This window comes from Bombina bombina, chromosome 7 (genome assembly GCF_027579735.1).
Source record: "Bombina bombina isolate aBomBom1 chromosome 7, aBomBom1.pri, whole genome shotgun sequence".
Taxonomy (NCBI): Eukaryota; Metazoa; Chordata; class Amphibia; order Anura; family Bombinatoridae; genus Bombina; species Bombina bombina.
The window spans coordinates 257888639-257907505 of NC_069505.1; the positions used below are offsets into that span (position 1 = coordinate 257888639).

The window sequence follows — 18867 nt, forward strand, 5'->3', positions numbered from 1 at the left end:
TAGAATTACAATATCAGGTCTTCTTGTTATAGCGATTTTGCCAATACTGCGGGCAGGGACGGTGGCATTTTCTGTTTATTTGTACAAAATCACCCACTCGGCAGCAGCACTTTGGAGCAGTTTTGTTTCACTGTAGCAAGTCAATAAAAGCTTGGTTTGCCTGCAACAGAACAGTTATAGGGGCTTTTACAGGACACTGAAGTGCAGCCAAGACCCCCACTCTGCAATGTGTCTCTTTAATCAGGTTAATCCCTTGTGTTGTGATCAGCAGAAGACCCCCCACTCTTAATAAGGTGTTAAGTGCAAGGTCACTGCATGTCACGCAATAAACTCTCTCTGCACAGAAGACAACAAGGTGACATGACGTTTTTATTGAGGGTGTATGGAAGTGATTATCCGCATGATTTTGCAGTGTCACTTCTTGCTTTAAAGGAAGACTAAAGTCAAAATGCAATTCCCATAAAGGGCCAGTTTACGAGTGGAGCGCAAAATTTATAGATGAAGCACAATCCGAATGCGACCTTGCGTTCGAATTGCACATAAGCTTTGTGCTCACGAGATTGCGCTTCCATAGGCTCCAATGGGTGCTTCGTTCTCATGCCGTGAGACACGGCAGAGAACCTACCACAGCAAATTTTAAATGTATATGTATATAAGCATATACATATATATTTATAGTTAACACAGTCACCCATAGACCGCACACCAACACTTCACTTTATTTTGGGGGCAAATCGGAGACATTTTTAAAATTAACCAGAGGTCTGACCTCTGGTTAATTTTCGGAGCGCTAATTGCTACCGCAAGCTTGCGGTAGCAATAACCAGACACTTGTAATGGCTAGTTATTTAACTACGCCTGTAAACAGGCACGTTACATTAGCACTCCACTCATAATCTAGCCCTAAATGTTTAAAGGGACATTTTAGTGGAAAAATCTAAATTGCTAGTGTATGTAATTTTTGCTCAGTTTAGGCACCAACTCTAGGTGTTTAAGAATTTTCAAACCTTCAGCGCTCAGACTCAGGCTCCTGCCTGTAGCATTCTTCTACAAGTTCAGATGGAATGGTCATGTGATAGGTGCAAGGAGACCGCCTCCGGCACAACGGTAAATTCAAACATGAAAAGAAGCACTCAAAAATCAAGCCTCTCCAAATGCTGGTATTTTGTAAAACTCCAAAAATGTATTCAAACATTTAAAACACAAGATAAAAGAAAACTTGTAGCAAGCTCTACGCGTTTCGGGCTCCTCCCAGCCCTTGCTCACCAGATGTGATAGCAAATATAATAGCAAATAAACACAAACTCACGCACAGATATTCACACTCTATTTCTCTCACACACACATACTCTTACATACACACACATGCTCCCTCATGCACACAATGACACTCACACTCTCTCACACTCACACTCTCTCACACTCGCACTCTCACACACACACACACACATACACTCACACTGTCTCACACACATACTCTCTTACACACACAATGACACTCACACTCTCTCACATACACACATACTATCTCACACATGCAATAACACTCTCTCTCACACACACACACTCACGCACACAATGACACTCACACTCTCTCACACACATACTCTCTCATACACACAATGACACTCACACTCTCTCATATACACACACATACACTTTCTCATATACACACACACACACACTCTCTCACATACACACACATACTCTCTCACACACGCAATAACACTCACACACTCTCACACACACACACACACACACTCTCTCAAGCACACAATGACACTCACACACATGCTCTCTCATACACACAATGACACTCACACTCTTTCACATACACACACATACTCTCACACATGCAATAACACTCACACACACACTCACGCACACAATGACACTCACACTCTCTCACACACACAATGACACTCACTCTCTCACACACACACACACACACACTCTCTCTCTCACATAGACACACTCTCTCACATACACACACACACACATACTCTCTCACATACACGCACACACATACTCTCTCACGCACACAATGACACTCACTCTCTCACTCACATTCCCTCACATACACACACACACACTCTCTCACATACACACACACACACTCTCACATACACACACAATGATACTCACACTCTCTCACATACACACACATACTCTCTCACACACACAATAACACTCACACACTCGCATACACATACACACACACACTCTCTCACATACACGCACACACATACTCTCTCACGCACACTATGACACTCACACTCTCACACACATACTCTCTCACACACACAATGACACTCACACTCTCTCACATACACACATATACTCTCTCACACACACTCGCACTCTCTCACACTGTCTCACACACATACTCTCACACACACTCTCATACACAATGACATTCACTCACACACTCTCTCACACACACAATGACGCTCACACACACACACACACACTCTCAGGCACACAATGACACTCACACTCTCTCAGGCACACAATGACACTCACACTCTCTCAGGCACACAATGACACTCACACTCTCTCACACACATACTCTCACACGCACACTCTCTCATATACACACACACATACTATCTCACATACACGCACACACATACCCTCTCACGCACACAATGACACTCACACTCTCACACACATACTCTCTCACACACACAATGACACTCACACTCTCTCACATACACACACACATACTCTCTCTCACACACACACTCTCTCACACACACACACTCTCTCATGCACACAATGACTCACACTCTCTCACACTCTCTCACACACATACTCTCACACACACTCTCTCATACACAATGACACTCACTCACACACACTCTCACACACACAATGACGCTCACACTCTCTCACACACACATTCTTTCTCACACACACATTCTTTCTCACACACACACATTGACAGTCACACACTCTCACACACACATACTTTCTCACACACACACAATGACACTCACACTCTCTCACACACACATACTCTCTCTCACACACACACAAAGATACTCCTTTCGCACATACACAAACACAACACTCACGCTCGCACACACATACTCTCTCACACACACAATGACACACACACACACAACACTCACGCTCGCACACACATACTCTCTCACACACACAATGACACACACACACACAACACTCACGCTCACACACACATACTCTCTCACACACAACACTCACGCTTGCACACACATACTCTCTCACACACACAACACTCACGCTCGCACACACATTCTCTCTCATACACACACACGCGCACGCACACACACACACACACACACACACAAAGACACTGATAAACACAAATGCATGCACACACTCTGACGCCACAGCTAAGCATCATGTAGGAGCTGTCACTCAGTAAGAATAACAGAACTAGTACAGTACTGATAAGCAACGCATATTTACACCACATTTACAAAACTCAGACATTTGCATGCCCAGGTCTGACTAAGCTTCAAACCTGGACGCACAAATGGACACCAGGACTGCCAGCCCTTAAAGAACCACATTACTCGTCATGAATTCTTCTTTTCATTTAAAGGGACGCTCAAGTCAAAATTAAACCTTTCATGATTCAGATAGAGCAGAAATTTTAAACATCTTTCCAATTTACTTCCATTAACCATTAATGTGCTCAGTCTTTTTATATTTACACTTTTTGAGTCACCAGCTCCTACTGATCATGGGCAAGAATACACAGAATATACGTATATGCATTTGTGATTGGCTGATGGCTGTCACATGATACAGGAGGAGTGGAAATAGACATAACTTTGGAATTTTGTCAGAAAACAAATCTGCTAATCATTTGAAGATCAGACTAAGTGCTACTGCATTGTCTTTTTATTGTGCATTTGCTGATTATATTATTATTATTATCATTTATTTGTATAGCGCCGCCAAATTCCGTAGCGCTGATTATACAAATCTACTGTATTTACCGGCCCTTTAATAAACTCTGGGCTAGATTTGCACATGTTGTGAACTGTCTGCATTTTATGGCAGATTATAGGGCGCATTTGTTCCCCATATAATGATGCCCCCTGCTCTCACGCAATAAATCACTTGTAAATCAACTGAATGAGTCCAGAGTTATTCATCTGCCAGCTTTGAGGGTTTAGATCGCTGCTTCATCAGTGTAAGTTGCAGGAGCATTTGCCCTTTTATATATTACGTGATTCTCTTGCCTTGAATGGACATAAAGTGCAAAAAGAAAGTGGTGTAATATGTTAGAGTATTTTATTGTTGCCCTGCTGATTGCATTAAGTTATGTGTTTAACTCGCAAAAGGATTAAATACAGCGCTAGAGCAACAATGCACTACAGGGAGATGAGCATATCTGGTGAGCCAATGACAAGTGGTATATGTGTGTAGCCACCTATCACTTGCTAACTCGTTAGCTCACTTCCTACATGTCATATTCAACAAAGGATACCAAGAGAACAAAGCAAATTTGATAATAGAAGTAAATTGGAAAGTCTGTGAAAATTGCAAGTTTAATTTTCACTTTCACCTCCCTTTAAAAAGCTGCCAAATTGTATTGTGGGCCCTGAAGCCTTATGTCTATGTGTATGCGTGTGGCCATTGGGAGAAGCTCGCTCACGTATGACTTTGGCAGTGTCACATTTTGCTTCGTTTCATCTTTCCCAATATTTAAGTCAAATTTACAACCCCCGAGTAGACCTTTTGCTATAAGACGTGTAACTCATCCGCTTTTTTTCCCTTTAATTCTGCGACAACACAATTTCATTAGCCAGCATACAGTAATAATTAGTTCAGCTACAGTGCCCAAGAACAAAAGCCTCCGCTTACTCGCTGTCTAATTTTGGGCCCTTGGCCTCTTTTTGATCATTTGCAGCACATCTGGGATCTTTGGGGAAAAAAAACAGTAAGAAAAATGCAGAGACGTCGTGGAGAGTGCGCTCCACCCCCCCCCCCCCCCCACACACACACACGCGCAGCTCGCTGCAATCTGATTTACTGCCTCTGTGTAATGATGTGTATTCAGCTCTCTGCTGGCACAGATTATATACTGTCTCTGCAACATCATCATTCCCTTGTATTAGGAAGACATGAAATTAAAGGGATATGAACTCCCATATTTTTCATTCTCTTGGTATCCTGCGTTGAAGAGAATACTAATACTTAGGTAGGGTGCATGTGTCTGAAACACTATATGGCACCAGTTTTGTAAGAATGATTTTAGCAATGTTATATACTTTTGAGCAACAGATGGCAGCTCTGCAACAAAGAATGCTAAGAGAATGAAATACATTTTGTAATAGAAATAAATTGGAAAATTTGTCCAAAATTGTATCCTCTGTCTGAATCATAAAAATGTTGGTTTTTATGAGGACAATATATGGTGAGCAGACAGGAGAAGCGTTTTCTGTATTTTTTTTTTTTACAAAAAGAGCAATACCAAGAGGTCATGATCTCTGGTTGGGGTGCAGCAGATCAGGGGTAATTAGCAGAAGCACCTCTGGTTGGGGGGGGCAGCAGGTCAGGGGTAATTAGCAGAAGCACCTCTGGTTGGGGGGCAGCAGGTCAGGGGCAATTAGCAGAAGCACCTCTGGTTGGGGGGCAGCAGGTCAGGGGTAATTAGCAGAAGCACCTCTGGTTGGGGGGCAGCAGGTCAGGGGTAATTAGCAGAAGCATCTCTGGTTGGGGCGGCAGCAGGTCAGGGGTAATTAGCAGAAGCACCTCTGGTTGGGGGGGGCAGCATGGCAGGGGTAATTAGCAGAAACACCTCTGGTTGGGAGGCAGCAGGTCAGGGGTAATTGGTAGAAGCACCTCTGGTTGGGAGGCAGCAAGTCAGGGGTAATTGGTAGAAGCACCTCTGGTTGGGGGGCAGCAGGTCAGGGGTAATTAGCAGAAGCACCTTTGGTTGGGGGGCAGCAGGTCAGGGATAATTAGCAGAAGCACCTCTGGTTAGGGGGGGGCAGCAGGTCAGGGGTAATTAGCAGAAGCACCTCTGGTTGGGGGGTCAGCAGGTCAGGGGTAATTAGCAGAAGCACCTCTGGTTAGGGGGGGCAGCAGGTCAGGGGTAATTAGCAGAAGCACCTCTGGTTGGGGGGCAGCAGGTCAGGGGTAATTAGCAGAAGCACCTCTGGTTAGGGGGGGGCAGCAGGTCAGGGGTAATTAGCAGAAGCACCTTTGGTTGGGGGGCAGCAGGTCAGGGATAATTAGCAGAAGCACCTTTGGTTGGGGGGCAGCAGGTCAGGGATAATTAGCAGAAGCACCTCTGGTTAGGGGGGCAGCAGCAGGTCAGGGGTAATTAGCAGAAGCACTTCTGGTTGGGGGGGGCAGCAGGTCAGGGGTAATTAGCAGAAGCACCTCTGGTTAGGGGGGGGCAGCAGGTCAGGGGTAATTAGCAGAAGCACCTTTGGTTGGGGGGCAGCAGGTCAGGGATAATTAGCAGAAGCACCTCTGGTTGGGGGGGGCAGCAGGTCAGGGGTAATTAGCAGAAGCACCTCTGGTTGGGGGGGGCAGCAGGTCAGGGGTAATTAGCAGAAGCACCTCTGGTTAGGGGGGGGCAGCAGGTCAGGGGTAATTAGCAGAAGCACCTCTGGTTGGGGGGGGCAGCAGGTCAGGGGTAATTAGCAGAAGCACCTCTGGTTAGGGGGGGGCAGCAGGTCAGGGGTAATTAGCAGAAGCACCTCTGGTTAGGGGGGGCAGCAGGTCAGGGGTAATTAGCAGAAGCACCTCTGGTTGGAGGGCAGCAGGTCAGGGGTAATTGGCAGAAGCACCTCTGGTTGGGGGGCAGCAGGTCAGGGGTAATTAGCACAAGCATCTCTGGTTGGGGGGCAGCATGTCAGGGGTAATTAGCAGAAGCACATCTGGTTGGTTCCAGTAGAGGTGGTGATGACAAATATTTTCAGGGTGTACAAGAAATATTGGGATATGTATGAGACTATCATATGAATTCAGGCTTTCTTGGTGGCCCCATATTTACATCTGAAGCAGTAAAGAGTGTTAAGTTTTATTTGATTTATTTTCACCCAGAAAACTATCTTTCTACTTCCTTCCTCTACTTAAAGGGACAGTGTACTGCCAAATGTTCCCACCTTTAATGATCACATTTTTACATCGTATTATATTGCATTGTTTACAATTATCTCTTTTACATTTATTTTATTGTTTGACATAACTGTTTTGCCAGAGAATCCGCCACCTATACTGAAAATTTCAATACTGCCATAATGACTATAGACAAGTTATGTAAACAAGAGGCATCAGAAGGAATCACACTCCCAGGAAGTAGAGTGAGAGAGAGCTTAGACCTAATTAAAGGGTTTTCCTGTATCAATACAATTAATTCTTATCTGCTGCTTGCCTGAGTACACTGTCCCATTAATGCTCTATTTTATACAACCGCTGCATTTAAATCATTTTTTTGTTGACCCAAAGTAAAGTGCTGCTCAGTCTGGACTGTGTTTGCTGATTTTTGAATGATAAATTTATAGTAGATTTGAACTTTATTATTATAGGGGGATCTAAGGCCAATCACTGTAGTGAGCAACTAATGTGTGAAATATGACAGAGTTACATCTGGAATCCCCACTTTCACTATTAACGCAATTGGAAAGCCCACAATTTAAACTAAATTACAGGACCAAAAAAGTAATGAAAGTGGTTTTGTTTTTACTACAAATCATTAAACATGTTATATTATAATCTCAAAGTGTTTAATGTCCATTTAATGAGGGAATAAATTGTAAGAAAATATAGAATAGTTCTTTATGCTACAATTTATGTAAAATTGAGGCCGTTTGTGTGTCTGTGTATATAGAGTTCTTTTTTTACTTTGTTTAATTTAAAAGAGAACATTTAATAAAAAATAATATATATATATATATATCTATATATATATATGTATATATATGTATGTATATATATGTGTGTGTGTGTGTCATGGTTTTTCCTTTAGAAAATGCTACTTTATGGAAAAAAACACTAGTTTTTAAAATGGTTTCACCAATAGATTAGAGGGGATTTTCTTTATCAGGCAGTGAAATTCTGTCCCACAGTACCAGTTGTAAACTTCCTCTTAGTTTCAAAAATAATTTTACCTAAACGTGTTTCATGGCAAATACATGATTATATAGTGAGCTTGTGTACAACATGATTTTTTTTAAAATATAAAACTCTCTTTTTAATATTCTTTTGCGAGGTATTGATTGGTTTATCAAATAATATATTTATTCCCCTTTACCTAATCTGCTTCATTAACAGAATATTTATTTTTGTAATGTATTTATTCCATTTATTTATCTTTTATGTAAGTAGAAAAAAATCAGTTTTGTTCTGCTAAATCCAAACTGGCTCTTAGTGTAGAATTGTAAGCAAGTTTGTGATTTGATGATCCCTGTATTTTGATGAGACTGACCAATTTCAGTGGCCACAGCTCGATTAATTTTACTCCTTGCATTTTGGAATATACTACATCTTTCCGTTTTAAACAGCCTTGTCTGGCTTTTCTAGTATTCTTGATGACTCATAAGTTTGATATACATTTTTCTTCCTGTATATTTTAACCTAAATGGAAAAAAAAAAGTTTATAGCTCAGAACATTGTGTGTTCCTAATGAAAAATCAAGGTGGAAGGTTGTGACCTCCCAGTGACTTCTAGTCTGTGCTTTTAAGTTTCTTTTGACCGCATCCAATAACAAAACCGAAATAGCCCAACATACGGGAACGGAGATCACTTAATACCACAACCAGCAAGGAGGCAGCCTGTGCTTTAATCTCTCGATCCACACGGCGCTCGTTTTAATTTGCAAAATTGAACCCAGGTCGAGTGCAGTAAAGCCAGCCCTGGGTAAATATTCATGCACCACTGATCTAACATGTCTCTATTTCATTTGTGAGATTGTAAGAATTACCTTCCTGGCCTGCGAATCCTCCCAAGCTGATTCTTATTTAAGATATGTTGCTGCTTTCCCTGTTATACGTGACAAAAAGCAAACAAAATTATATTTATAGACTTCGCTTTCAAACAGTTTATACACACAAACCCACGGTTAACCTACACAAACCCAGATGGCATTTTTAGGGCACAGCGCTTATCTTTGTAAATAGTGGCAAAATTCTGACTTTCGTCTTATCAGTAATTTGTCAGCTTATGTGTGCACATACAAACATCATACGCCCAAACAATAACAAAACTGAAAAATGAACTAGAAACAACTGTATACACTGCAATTTCTTCCTCCTGACAGTTAAACAAAATAAAATCTTTACCAGATGTAAAATGCAAATGTGACGGCAATGATAAAATGACAAACCGCAATGTTATTGTCATTTCTCACTGTGTTTGTGGAACTACTAGCGAATGTCTTACCGACGGCAGAAAAGCCACACATTTATAAGGAAGGTTTTCACTGCTGTCTCGAAATTTTGGGCAGTAACAAATAAAGTTTTTTTTTAAGTCACCTACTTGCATTGGTGAAAAGGAAACGTGGCCTCAGACCTCACCACAGTCGACTGTTTCTACTCATTCGGACACTTCATGAAAGGGACCATCTGCTTAAGTAATAAATCTGTTTCTGAAGCTACTCAGTAATAATGTATTAAACTAAGAGTCAGGGATTCCAGAATAAGGTAGAACATTTTTAATTGGACTAAAATGCGTATTAAAAGAAACCATTTTGATTGTTTTATCTGTTCCTTATGTCTGTAACAAGAATACATTAACAATGAGACAAATCAATTTTTTAGCTCTTTGTTAAATTTTTCATGTGATATTTCCATTTAAATGAATATCCTCTTCATACAGAATTTGTGTGGGAATTTTTAAAACTGTTATGATGACACTTTATATTTCTTTCAAAGGACAACACCATAGCACACAAGTTGTGTCTGTCTTTTAATGTTTAACACCTGATATTCTATTAGTATGGTTCTGCCAGTGCTTCTACATGTGCAAGTGCTCTTGTTAGGCCTTTCAAAGAAGCTTATTAACAGCAGTTTTGGAGCAAGTTGTTCTTACGAGTGCTGAAAACTTTCCCAGCACCAAATTGCAGCTGAATTGAATATTTCTTTGGGACAGCACAACACACACTGAAGATTATTTTCTGAAACCAAATCAATTTCATACCAAGCAAGACCAGGCAGACCTAAAGTGACCGTACAACCAGGAAACCAGTATATCAAGCTAATATCATTAAGAAATAGAAAAGCATCTGCACGCACAATTCAAGCCCAGCTGAATCAGAAATTCAGTGGGGTCTTCATGCGAGAGTAGTGGTCTCTAAACCACTTTGTTGGAAAAACAAGTCTAACCATTTGGCATAGGCATAACAATACAGATATTTTACAGTGGAAGATTGGAAAAACTTTTTGGTTAAGTTCATGCGAGGAGATGGCAGCATGAGAGGCTGACATCACAGTGTGTAAAACCTACAGTTAAATATGGTGAAGGACATATTCAGTTGTGGGGGTACTGTGCCTGTTCATTGTGACTAAAGAGCAGTACCATTCGGTTCTGCAGAGCCATGCCATCCTTTGTGGCTTTCAAATGTGCGTTAGAGGATTCATTTTCCAGCAGGGCAACTATCCTGAATACTTATTGAACCTATGCCAGGTATATCTGAAGTCCAACAAGGAACAACAAGTGCTAATTTGTCTGGTTTTCTGCCCTAAGGGTGATGGGCCAACCGGACATGGATTCTCTAGCTTCAGAGGATTATAGCTGCTCCTCTACTGATAAGGCCCATACAGGTCGGAATGTACTTCTGAGGTACCTGTCCTTTATTCAGAAGGGAATTGCCTGTTATTTCAGGGACTGGCCTTATAGAAGGTATTAGATTGATGTTCTGCAAGAGAGTCCCCTTCTGTGAAAGGCACAAGTGGAATTAGAGAGGCTGTACCCTGAGTAGGCACCATCCCAAATACTGAGCTCTGTCTGTCCCCAGCTGAGCATTTATCTTGTCTGTTGATCCCTATACAACCACCAGACCTCTCACACCATTAAAGGGACAGTCAACACCAGAATTGTTGTTGTTTAAAAAGATAGATAATCCCTTAATTACCCATTCCATTCCCCAGTTTAGCAAAACTAACACTGTTATATTAATTTACGTTTTACCTCTGTAATTACCTTGTATCTAAGCCTCTGCGGACTGCCCGCTTATTTCACATCTTTTGACACACTTGCATTTTAACCAATCAGTGCTCACTCCTCAGTAATTTCACGTGCATGAGCACAATGTTATCTATATGAAACACATGAACTAACGCCCTCTAGTGGTGAAAAACTGTCAAAATACATTTAGATTAGAGGTCTAAGAAATTAGCATATGAACCTCCTAGGTTTAGCTGTCAACTAAGTTGTTTGGTCTGAGGAAGGGGTCTGTGGATCCTGAAAAGTCACTATGATATAAAAATATAAATCTCTTTTTTTTCACAAATCCAGTGAGTGCAGTCTATATATATATATATATATATATATATATATATATATATATATATATATATATATATATATATATATATGTGTGTGTGTGTATTATTATATTATATGGAAGATACTAGTTTTAATTTTCTCCAGTCACATGAAATAGTGTTTATAAAGTGAGAAAAAAATTAACCTTTTAAGTGCCCAGCACTGATGTAGTTAGGTTCCCTGTGATTAGAAATTGACCTGCATCCAGCAAATCTAGGTCCGGGGGGAAAAAACCCATAGTAATCTGTACCTGATTTTGTGCCCTGGAATTTCCTCAGGAATGTCATTGTTTCCTTTCTTTAGTTTTGCTGACGGTTTCATTTTTGGTGACCTTGAGAATTGTGAGAGAGCATTAATGCTGCTTGTCAGATGGTTCCGCTGCTGTTTGCAGATGTCGCACCCTGTGCACGAGCGAGCGACTTTATACTCAGACAGTGTATCAGCTTTTTTACATGTCAATGTCAGAAATACAATATGAGAAACTTATATTAAATAAAGTAACAATATGATGCGCTATAATTAGTGCACTAGACAGCTGTTAGTATAACGTGCAGTCTAAGCACTGTTTAACTAATTACAGATTAATAATAATTAAAGGGATATAATTTCTTTTGTGATTCAGCTAGAACATACAATTTTAAACAATTTTCCAATTTACTTCTATTATCAAATTTGCTTTATTCTCTTGGTATCCTTTGTTGAAGGAGCAACAGTGCACTACTGGGAGTTAGCTGAGCAAAGTGGGTGAGCCAATGGTAAGATGCGTGTATATGTGCGGGCACCAATCACTAGCTAGCTTACAGTAATGCATTGCTGTTCCTGTGCCTACCTAGATATGCTCTTCAACAAAGGATACAAAAAACTAGGCAAATTAAATAGTAGCAGCAAATTAGAGCAAAGTGATTTTGGAAGTAGAAGTAATTTGTGAAGTTTTTTTTTTTAAAATCACATACTCAGTCTGAATCATGAAAGTTTTATTTAAGGGACATGAACCCCAATCCTGTGTGGGCAGTCATTGAAGGTGAGGTCTGAGTGAGAGTTGGTGAGGGTGAGACCTGATTTTGCAGTGAGTAAGGCCTGCATGGGCTGTGGGTGAGGCCTGTGTAGGCAGTAGGTTTGGGTAAGCTCTGTTCGGTCAGCGAGCGAGCCCTGTGTGGGCAGTTGGGTGAGGGGGAGCCCTGTGTGGGCAGTTGGTTGAGGGGAAGCCCTGTGTGGGCAGCTGGGTGAGGGGGAGCCCTGTGTGGGCAGCTGGGTGAGCCTTAGCTCTGTGTGGGCAGTAGGTTAAGGTAAGCTCTGTTAGGTCAGTGAGCGAGCCCTGTGTGGGCAACTGGGTGAAGCTGAGCCCTGTGTGGGCAGTTGGGTGAGGGTGAATCTGGTCAGTGAGGGAGCCCTGTGTGAGCAACTGGGTGAAGGTGAGCCCTGTGTGGGCAACTGGTTGAAGCTGAGCCCTGTGTGGGCAGTTGGGTGAGGGTGAGCCCTGTGTGGGCAGTTGGGTGAGGGTGAGCCCTGTGTGGGCAACTGGTTGAAGCTGAGCCCTGTGTGGGCAGTTGGGTGAGGGTGAGCCCTGTGTGGGCAGTTGGGTGAGGGTGAGCCCTGTGTGGGCAGCTGGGTGAGGGTGAGCCCTGTGTGGGCAGCTGGGTGAGGATGAGCCCTGTGTGGGAAGCTGGGTGAGGGTGAGCCCTGTGTGGGCAGCTGGGTGAGGGTGAGGGGTGAGCCCTGTGTGGGCAGTTGGGTGAGCCCTGTGTGGGCAATTGGGTGAGCCCTGTGTGGGCAGTTGGGTGAGCCCTGTGTGGTGAATATCATGATTGATGCTCTAGGTGCAAAACTATGATGTCCTTTTACCTACATCTTATACACGGGGGCCAGATTACGAGTGGAGCAAAAACATTGGCATGCAAGCAATAAGGGGTTTATCGCAGTGGTTAGTGCTCGTCGAGCTTACCACTTGCGATTTATGCTAGAATGATTACCGTGCCCTCAGAGCTCTGGTTAACTGTTTCACAAAAATAAAAAGTTGCACAAAACACACAAAAAAATGTAGCCACCAATCAGCAAGTGCTACCCAGGGTATTGAACCACAAATAGACTGGCTCCTAAGCTTACATTCCTGCTTTTTCAAATAAAGATGTCAAGAGAACAAAGAAAAATTAATAATAGGAGTAAATTAGAAAGTTGCTTAAAATTGCTGCTCTATCTGAATCATGAACGAAAACATTTGGGTTTCATATCCGTTTAAGAAACTTGTACTCTCCGGAGCCGACCTTGGTAAGCTTTCATGGAATTGGTGCTAAGTTTCAAACAATGGAACAGTCATATTGCAGTTGCCAGACACACAACGCTTACAGAGTTCCTAGCTCACTTTTTATTTGCGCTCATTTATCAAGCAAGTGTTTATATTGAACCATTTAACTTTGTTGTGCATAATACAATAAATAGATATTCCATGAATTCCCACTGGCTACAGGCAACATGATAATGTGTCAAGCAGGCAATTTAAATTAATTACTTCAGTAATGTCTTAGGAGCGGGCACACAGACGTTCTGTAAAAAGAGCCACTTAAACCAGTCTCCCGTATTGATCGTGGTTTGTCAGTGTTGCTCCCTAGAGTGTTGACTTGATATCAAACTTCACTTGTAAGAAGCTTCTCCTCTGAACGAGTTGCCACCCTGTCTGTGAGACGGCTTTGAAAGGACATCAAGTCCTTACTGTGACGTTTGGAGACTCTGTAGCAGCTGGCACCGGCCCTCAGTGTTTATGCAACTTACCTGTCACATATCTCCTGTAACCCTAGCGCAGGCGGTGGAAGTGCGTTCCTTCGTGTTACCCTCCCGCGACTGGTACATAACATAAATCATTCACAGACTCTGCCATAGAGGGAGGGTGAGGATTTATTTCCAAGTCCGACTTTGCCAAGATGCCCAGACCTCAGTTCAGGTTCCTGGCATGAGACAAGGATGGCTGCGGCATCTTATCGTTTAAAGTTACATAGTGTCCTCCATACACTCATTGTCACTAAGGCTCTAGTACACACGCTGGCACTCTAACTTTATATTAGAAGCATTTGACAAATCCTTAAATCAACGCTACTCTGAATGTAAAAGCATTATTCATGTTTTATTAAAGGGACATTTCAAAGTAAACATTACAAACTCTTATTCATTAGCACATGTCATTATTTCTGATCCTAGATTACTATGTGCTTAACCATCTCAAAGGGTTTAGACATAGAAACAAAATCCCACTCGGGAGCTACAAGAATTTCAGCTGCCGAGCAGGAATCTGCCAATAGGCGCTGACTGTGTGCAACTGCCACTTCTGATTGGCTCACCAGCTATGTCCTGCTTGGAACTGGCAATACTTGTTACTTCCATATCCGACTTTACCTATGTGTTTAACTTCTTTGTGAGAGTTAAACGCATAGGAAGCTAGGATCAGTAAAAAAAAAATATTTGCGCATGTTTGCAGCTCGGAATATCCCTTTAAGGTGTCTCTTACAAAATGCTACTGTCTTCTTCTCTCCTATATTTTTATAAAGTATTTATTCTGTTATAAAATCTTATGGCACAAAAATAAACATAGTTATCACAGCCTTAAAACATCTCACTGTAGCTTTGAGCAAGAGACTGGTGTTTAAAGGGACATTAAACACTTAAAATTGTAATATTATGTTTAATAAAACAGCTGTGCAATATACTTTCAATACTTATTTTAACCCTACGGCTCACTACGGCTTTACAAGCCTAACACTGGCTCATTTCTGTCCCTAATTTGCAGTCTGTTATCTTATCTGCTGAAGCCAACACAATGGATATTTTGTTAACAGAATGACAGTGGCAAGCCCTGTTGTCTTTAGACTCAAGTCTGGATCGGCAACCTCCAGATAAGGAAAGCGGTGGGTGCAGATTGACCATTGAAAAACATTTCCAGCAGACAAGGTGTTAATCAGTTTTATTAACATTCAAACCCTGCTTTGTTAAAGGGACACAAAACCCACACTTTTTCTTTCATGATTCAGATAGAGAATACAATTTTAAACCCTTTTCGAATTTACATCTATTATCTAATTTGCTTTATTCTCTTGGTATACTTTGTTGAAGAAACAGCAATGCCACATGGGTGAGACAAAAACATGAGGCATATGTGTGCAGCTCCTGAGCCTACCTAGGTATGCTTTTCAACAAAGGATACCAATAGAACAAATTAAATAAAAGAAGTTAATTGGAAAATTGTTAAAAATTGCATGCTCCCTCTGAATCATGAAAGAAAACATTTGGGTTTCATGTCCCTTTAATCTATTGTGAGGCTGCAGGAAAAGTGTAGTTGCAATCTGTTTAGTGTCCCTTTAATGCATATTGTAGACTTTGATTCCGTGCATTGAGTGTTTATATAACTCTCGTCTATTCTTTCTCAGGTTACCAAGAAGGTGAAGAGCATGCAGATGTTTCACAAGCCCATTAGCCGCGCAGTGCAAGGAGATCGTTTGGGCATCTGTGTCACCCAGTTTGATCCCAAGCTCCTGGAGAGGGGACTGGTCTGTACGCCTGAGTCGCTGCACACCATACACGCAGCTGTAATATCTGTCCATAAAATCCTGTATTTTAAAGGCGCACTTAACACCAAGTCCAAGTTCCACATCACAGTTGGCCACGAAACGGTCATGGGAAAAGTGATGTTTTTTAGCCTCTCACCAGATAGTGAACCCCAAGAATTGCCTCCAAATACGTTTGATTTTAGCAAGGAGTATCAGTACCAAGATTGCTACCTAACCAAAGATTCTGTGACCTCTGATCCGGTAAAAAAGGAAGATGAAAACTTACCCAAGCAACAATGGGCACTGCTGGAGTTTGAGAGGCCAGTAACCTGTCCCAAGCTGTGCCTTATTATTGGTTCCAAACTGGACACAGACATCCATTCCAACACCTGCCGGCTCGCGTTCCATGGGGAATTACTGGAAGGGATGGAAGAGAAAAACTATCCAGAGACTTTCCTTCCCAAGCTGAAGGTATTCAAGATGAAGCACAAAGAAGGACAAGCAGAGAGGGTAAGTCCTAAAGTGATCTGCTCCACCCTCCCCACTGGCACACATTGATTTGGTTTAAAATTGAATGTTCTATTATCTAATTTGCTTTGTTGTCCTTAGTTGAAAAGCATACATAAATAGGCTCAGGAGCTGGGAGCTAGCTGCTAATTGGCGGATGCACATTTATATCTCTTATCATTGGCAACCAATTTGATCAGCTAGCTCCCAGTAGTGCATTACTGCTCATTCAATAAAGGATACCAAGAGAATTAAGCACAATTGCTAATACAAGTAATTTGGAAAGTTGTTTAAAATTTTATTTTTTATCTGAATCATAAAAGAAAAATGTTGTGTTTCATGTCCCTTTAACTAAAGAAAAAGAATATTTAAAGGTTATTGGTGCACTTAAATGTTATACATTAAATGTAAAATGTTATTCCTTATAAAATGTTTCATTATGTATAATTACACAACTGTGCAATACAGTATCATTATATAATTTGCCTGCTTTTCCTGTAATTTAACTTTGGGTATTGTAGAGTTTCCACTTCCCCAGAGAGGTTGGAGTGCATTCGGCAAAATGCAGAATCCTTACATGCTGCACAGTGATTGGTTGTTACATGCAGGATATATATGTCCCTTACTTGCTGCAGCAAACAAAGTAACATTTATTGTGCTGCAGATCTGTTCTGATTCTGTGAATAATTTCTAATGCAGACAGCGACAGAAAAGTCAAAATTAAACTTTTAATAGGACTTTTAAACGATTCACATGCAGTTTTACACAACTTTCCAATTTGCTTTGTTCTCTTGATATCCTTTGTCCAGCTGGGAGCTAGCTGGTAATTGGTGACTTTTGTCATTGGCTCATCCTACTTGCTTAACTGTCTCCCAGTGGTGCATTACTGAGAACAAAGTTCATTTGATAATAGAAGTAATTTGGAAAGTTGTTTAACCCTTTTGGCCAATTGGACGTAGATCTATGCGGTACATAGCCCATAGTACCGCATAACATAGATCTACGTCCATAGTGCTGGAAGCCCAAGCAGTCTCGGTTGTCATTTTCCTGGGCTTCCAGCATCTGCCTTCATATGGTAACGCAGCACGATCGGTAATCCGTTACCATATGAAGACAGACTGGCTTCACTGTCTGTGAAGATCTGCGTTGGTGTTGGAGGGAAGGTGGGAGGCGGGTGAGCAGCTCAGCAGCGGAGGGGGAGGGAGTGGGAGGTCCCCTGGCTGCAGAAAAGAAAATGAAGGGAGAGGGAGCGATGAGGAGGTGCTGCACTACGGAAAAGGGCTGGAATTAGGGGGTGTGGGCACCCTATATATCGTTTGTGGCAAGGGGACCACTACACTGCAGAGAAAGGTAAAAACATAAATAAAGTAAAAAAAAGTAAAATACATACAATTTACTTACTGGTAGACAGCTGCCATTACCAAAGATGGCCGCCATACTGTACTGTAGTTCATATCAGGGTATTTAGTTGAAGATAAACCCTAATGTTACATCCTTATAACAAAACTGTTTACATTTTCTACTTTCTAATCACTTTTTTCCTTCATAGTTAAAAGGTTCCTTAAACAGTAAATAACAATTGGATAAAATAATATTTCTTTCATGTAATTAGCAAGAGTCCATGAGCTAGTGACGTATGGGATATACATTCCTACCAGGAGGGGCAAAGTTTCCCAAACCTCAAAATGCCTATAAATACACCCCTCACCACACCCACAATTCAGTTTTACAAACTTTGCCTCCTATGGAGGTGGTGAAGTAAGTTTGTGCTAGATTCTACGTTGATATGCGCTCCGCAGCAGGTTGGAGCCCGGTTTTCCTCTCAGCGTGCAGTGAATGTCAGAGGGATGTGAGGAGAGTATTGCCTATTTGAATGCAGTGATCTCCTTCTACGGGGTCTATTTCATAGGTTCTCTGTTATCGGTCGTAGAGATTCATCTCTTACCTCCCTTTTCAGATCGACGATATACTCTTATATATATATACCATTACCTCTGCTGATTTTCGTTTCAGTACTGGTTTGGCTTTCTACAAACATGTAGATGAGTGTCCTGGGGTAAGTAAGTCTTATTTTCTGTGACACTCTAAGCTATGGTTGGGCACTTTGTTTATAAAGTTCTAAATATATGTATTCAAACATTTATTTGCCTTGACTCAGAATGTTCAACTTTCCTTATTTTCAGACAGTCAGTTTCATATTTGGGATAATGCATTTGAATCAATCATTTTTTCTTACCTTAAAAATTTGACTTTTTTTTCCCCTGTGGGCTGTTAGGCTCGCGGGGGCTGAAAATGCTTCATTTTATTGCGTCATTCTTGGCGCGGACTTTTT

General features: G+C 41.5%; 1 protein-coding gene across 1 annotated transcript in view; it reads left to right on the forward strand.

Annotated features, from left to right (window-relative positions):
* The window catches only part of EEFSEC (eukaryotic elongation factor, selenocysteine-tRNA specific), a 439817-nt gene that overhangs the window by 228318 nt on the left and 192632 nt on the right, over positions 1-18867 (forward strand). Inside the window, exon 5 of the mRNA XM_053720714.1 lies at positions 15909-16538. Within this exon, the coding sequence (XP_053576689.1) occupies positions 15909-16538 (630 nt within the window). The remainder of the gene's footprint in view (positions 1-15908; positions 16539-18867) is intronic.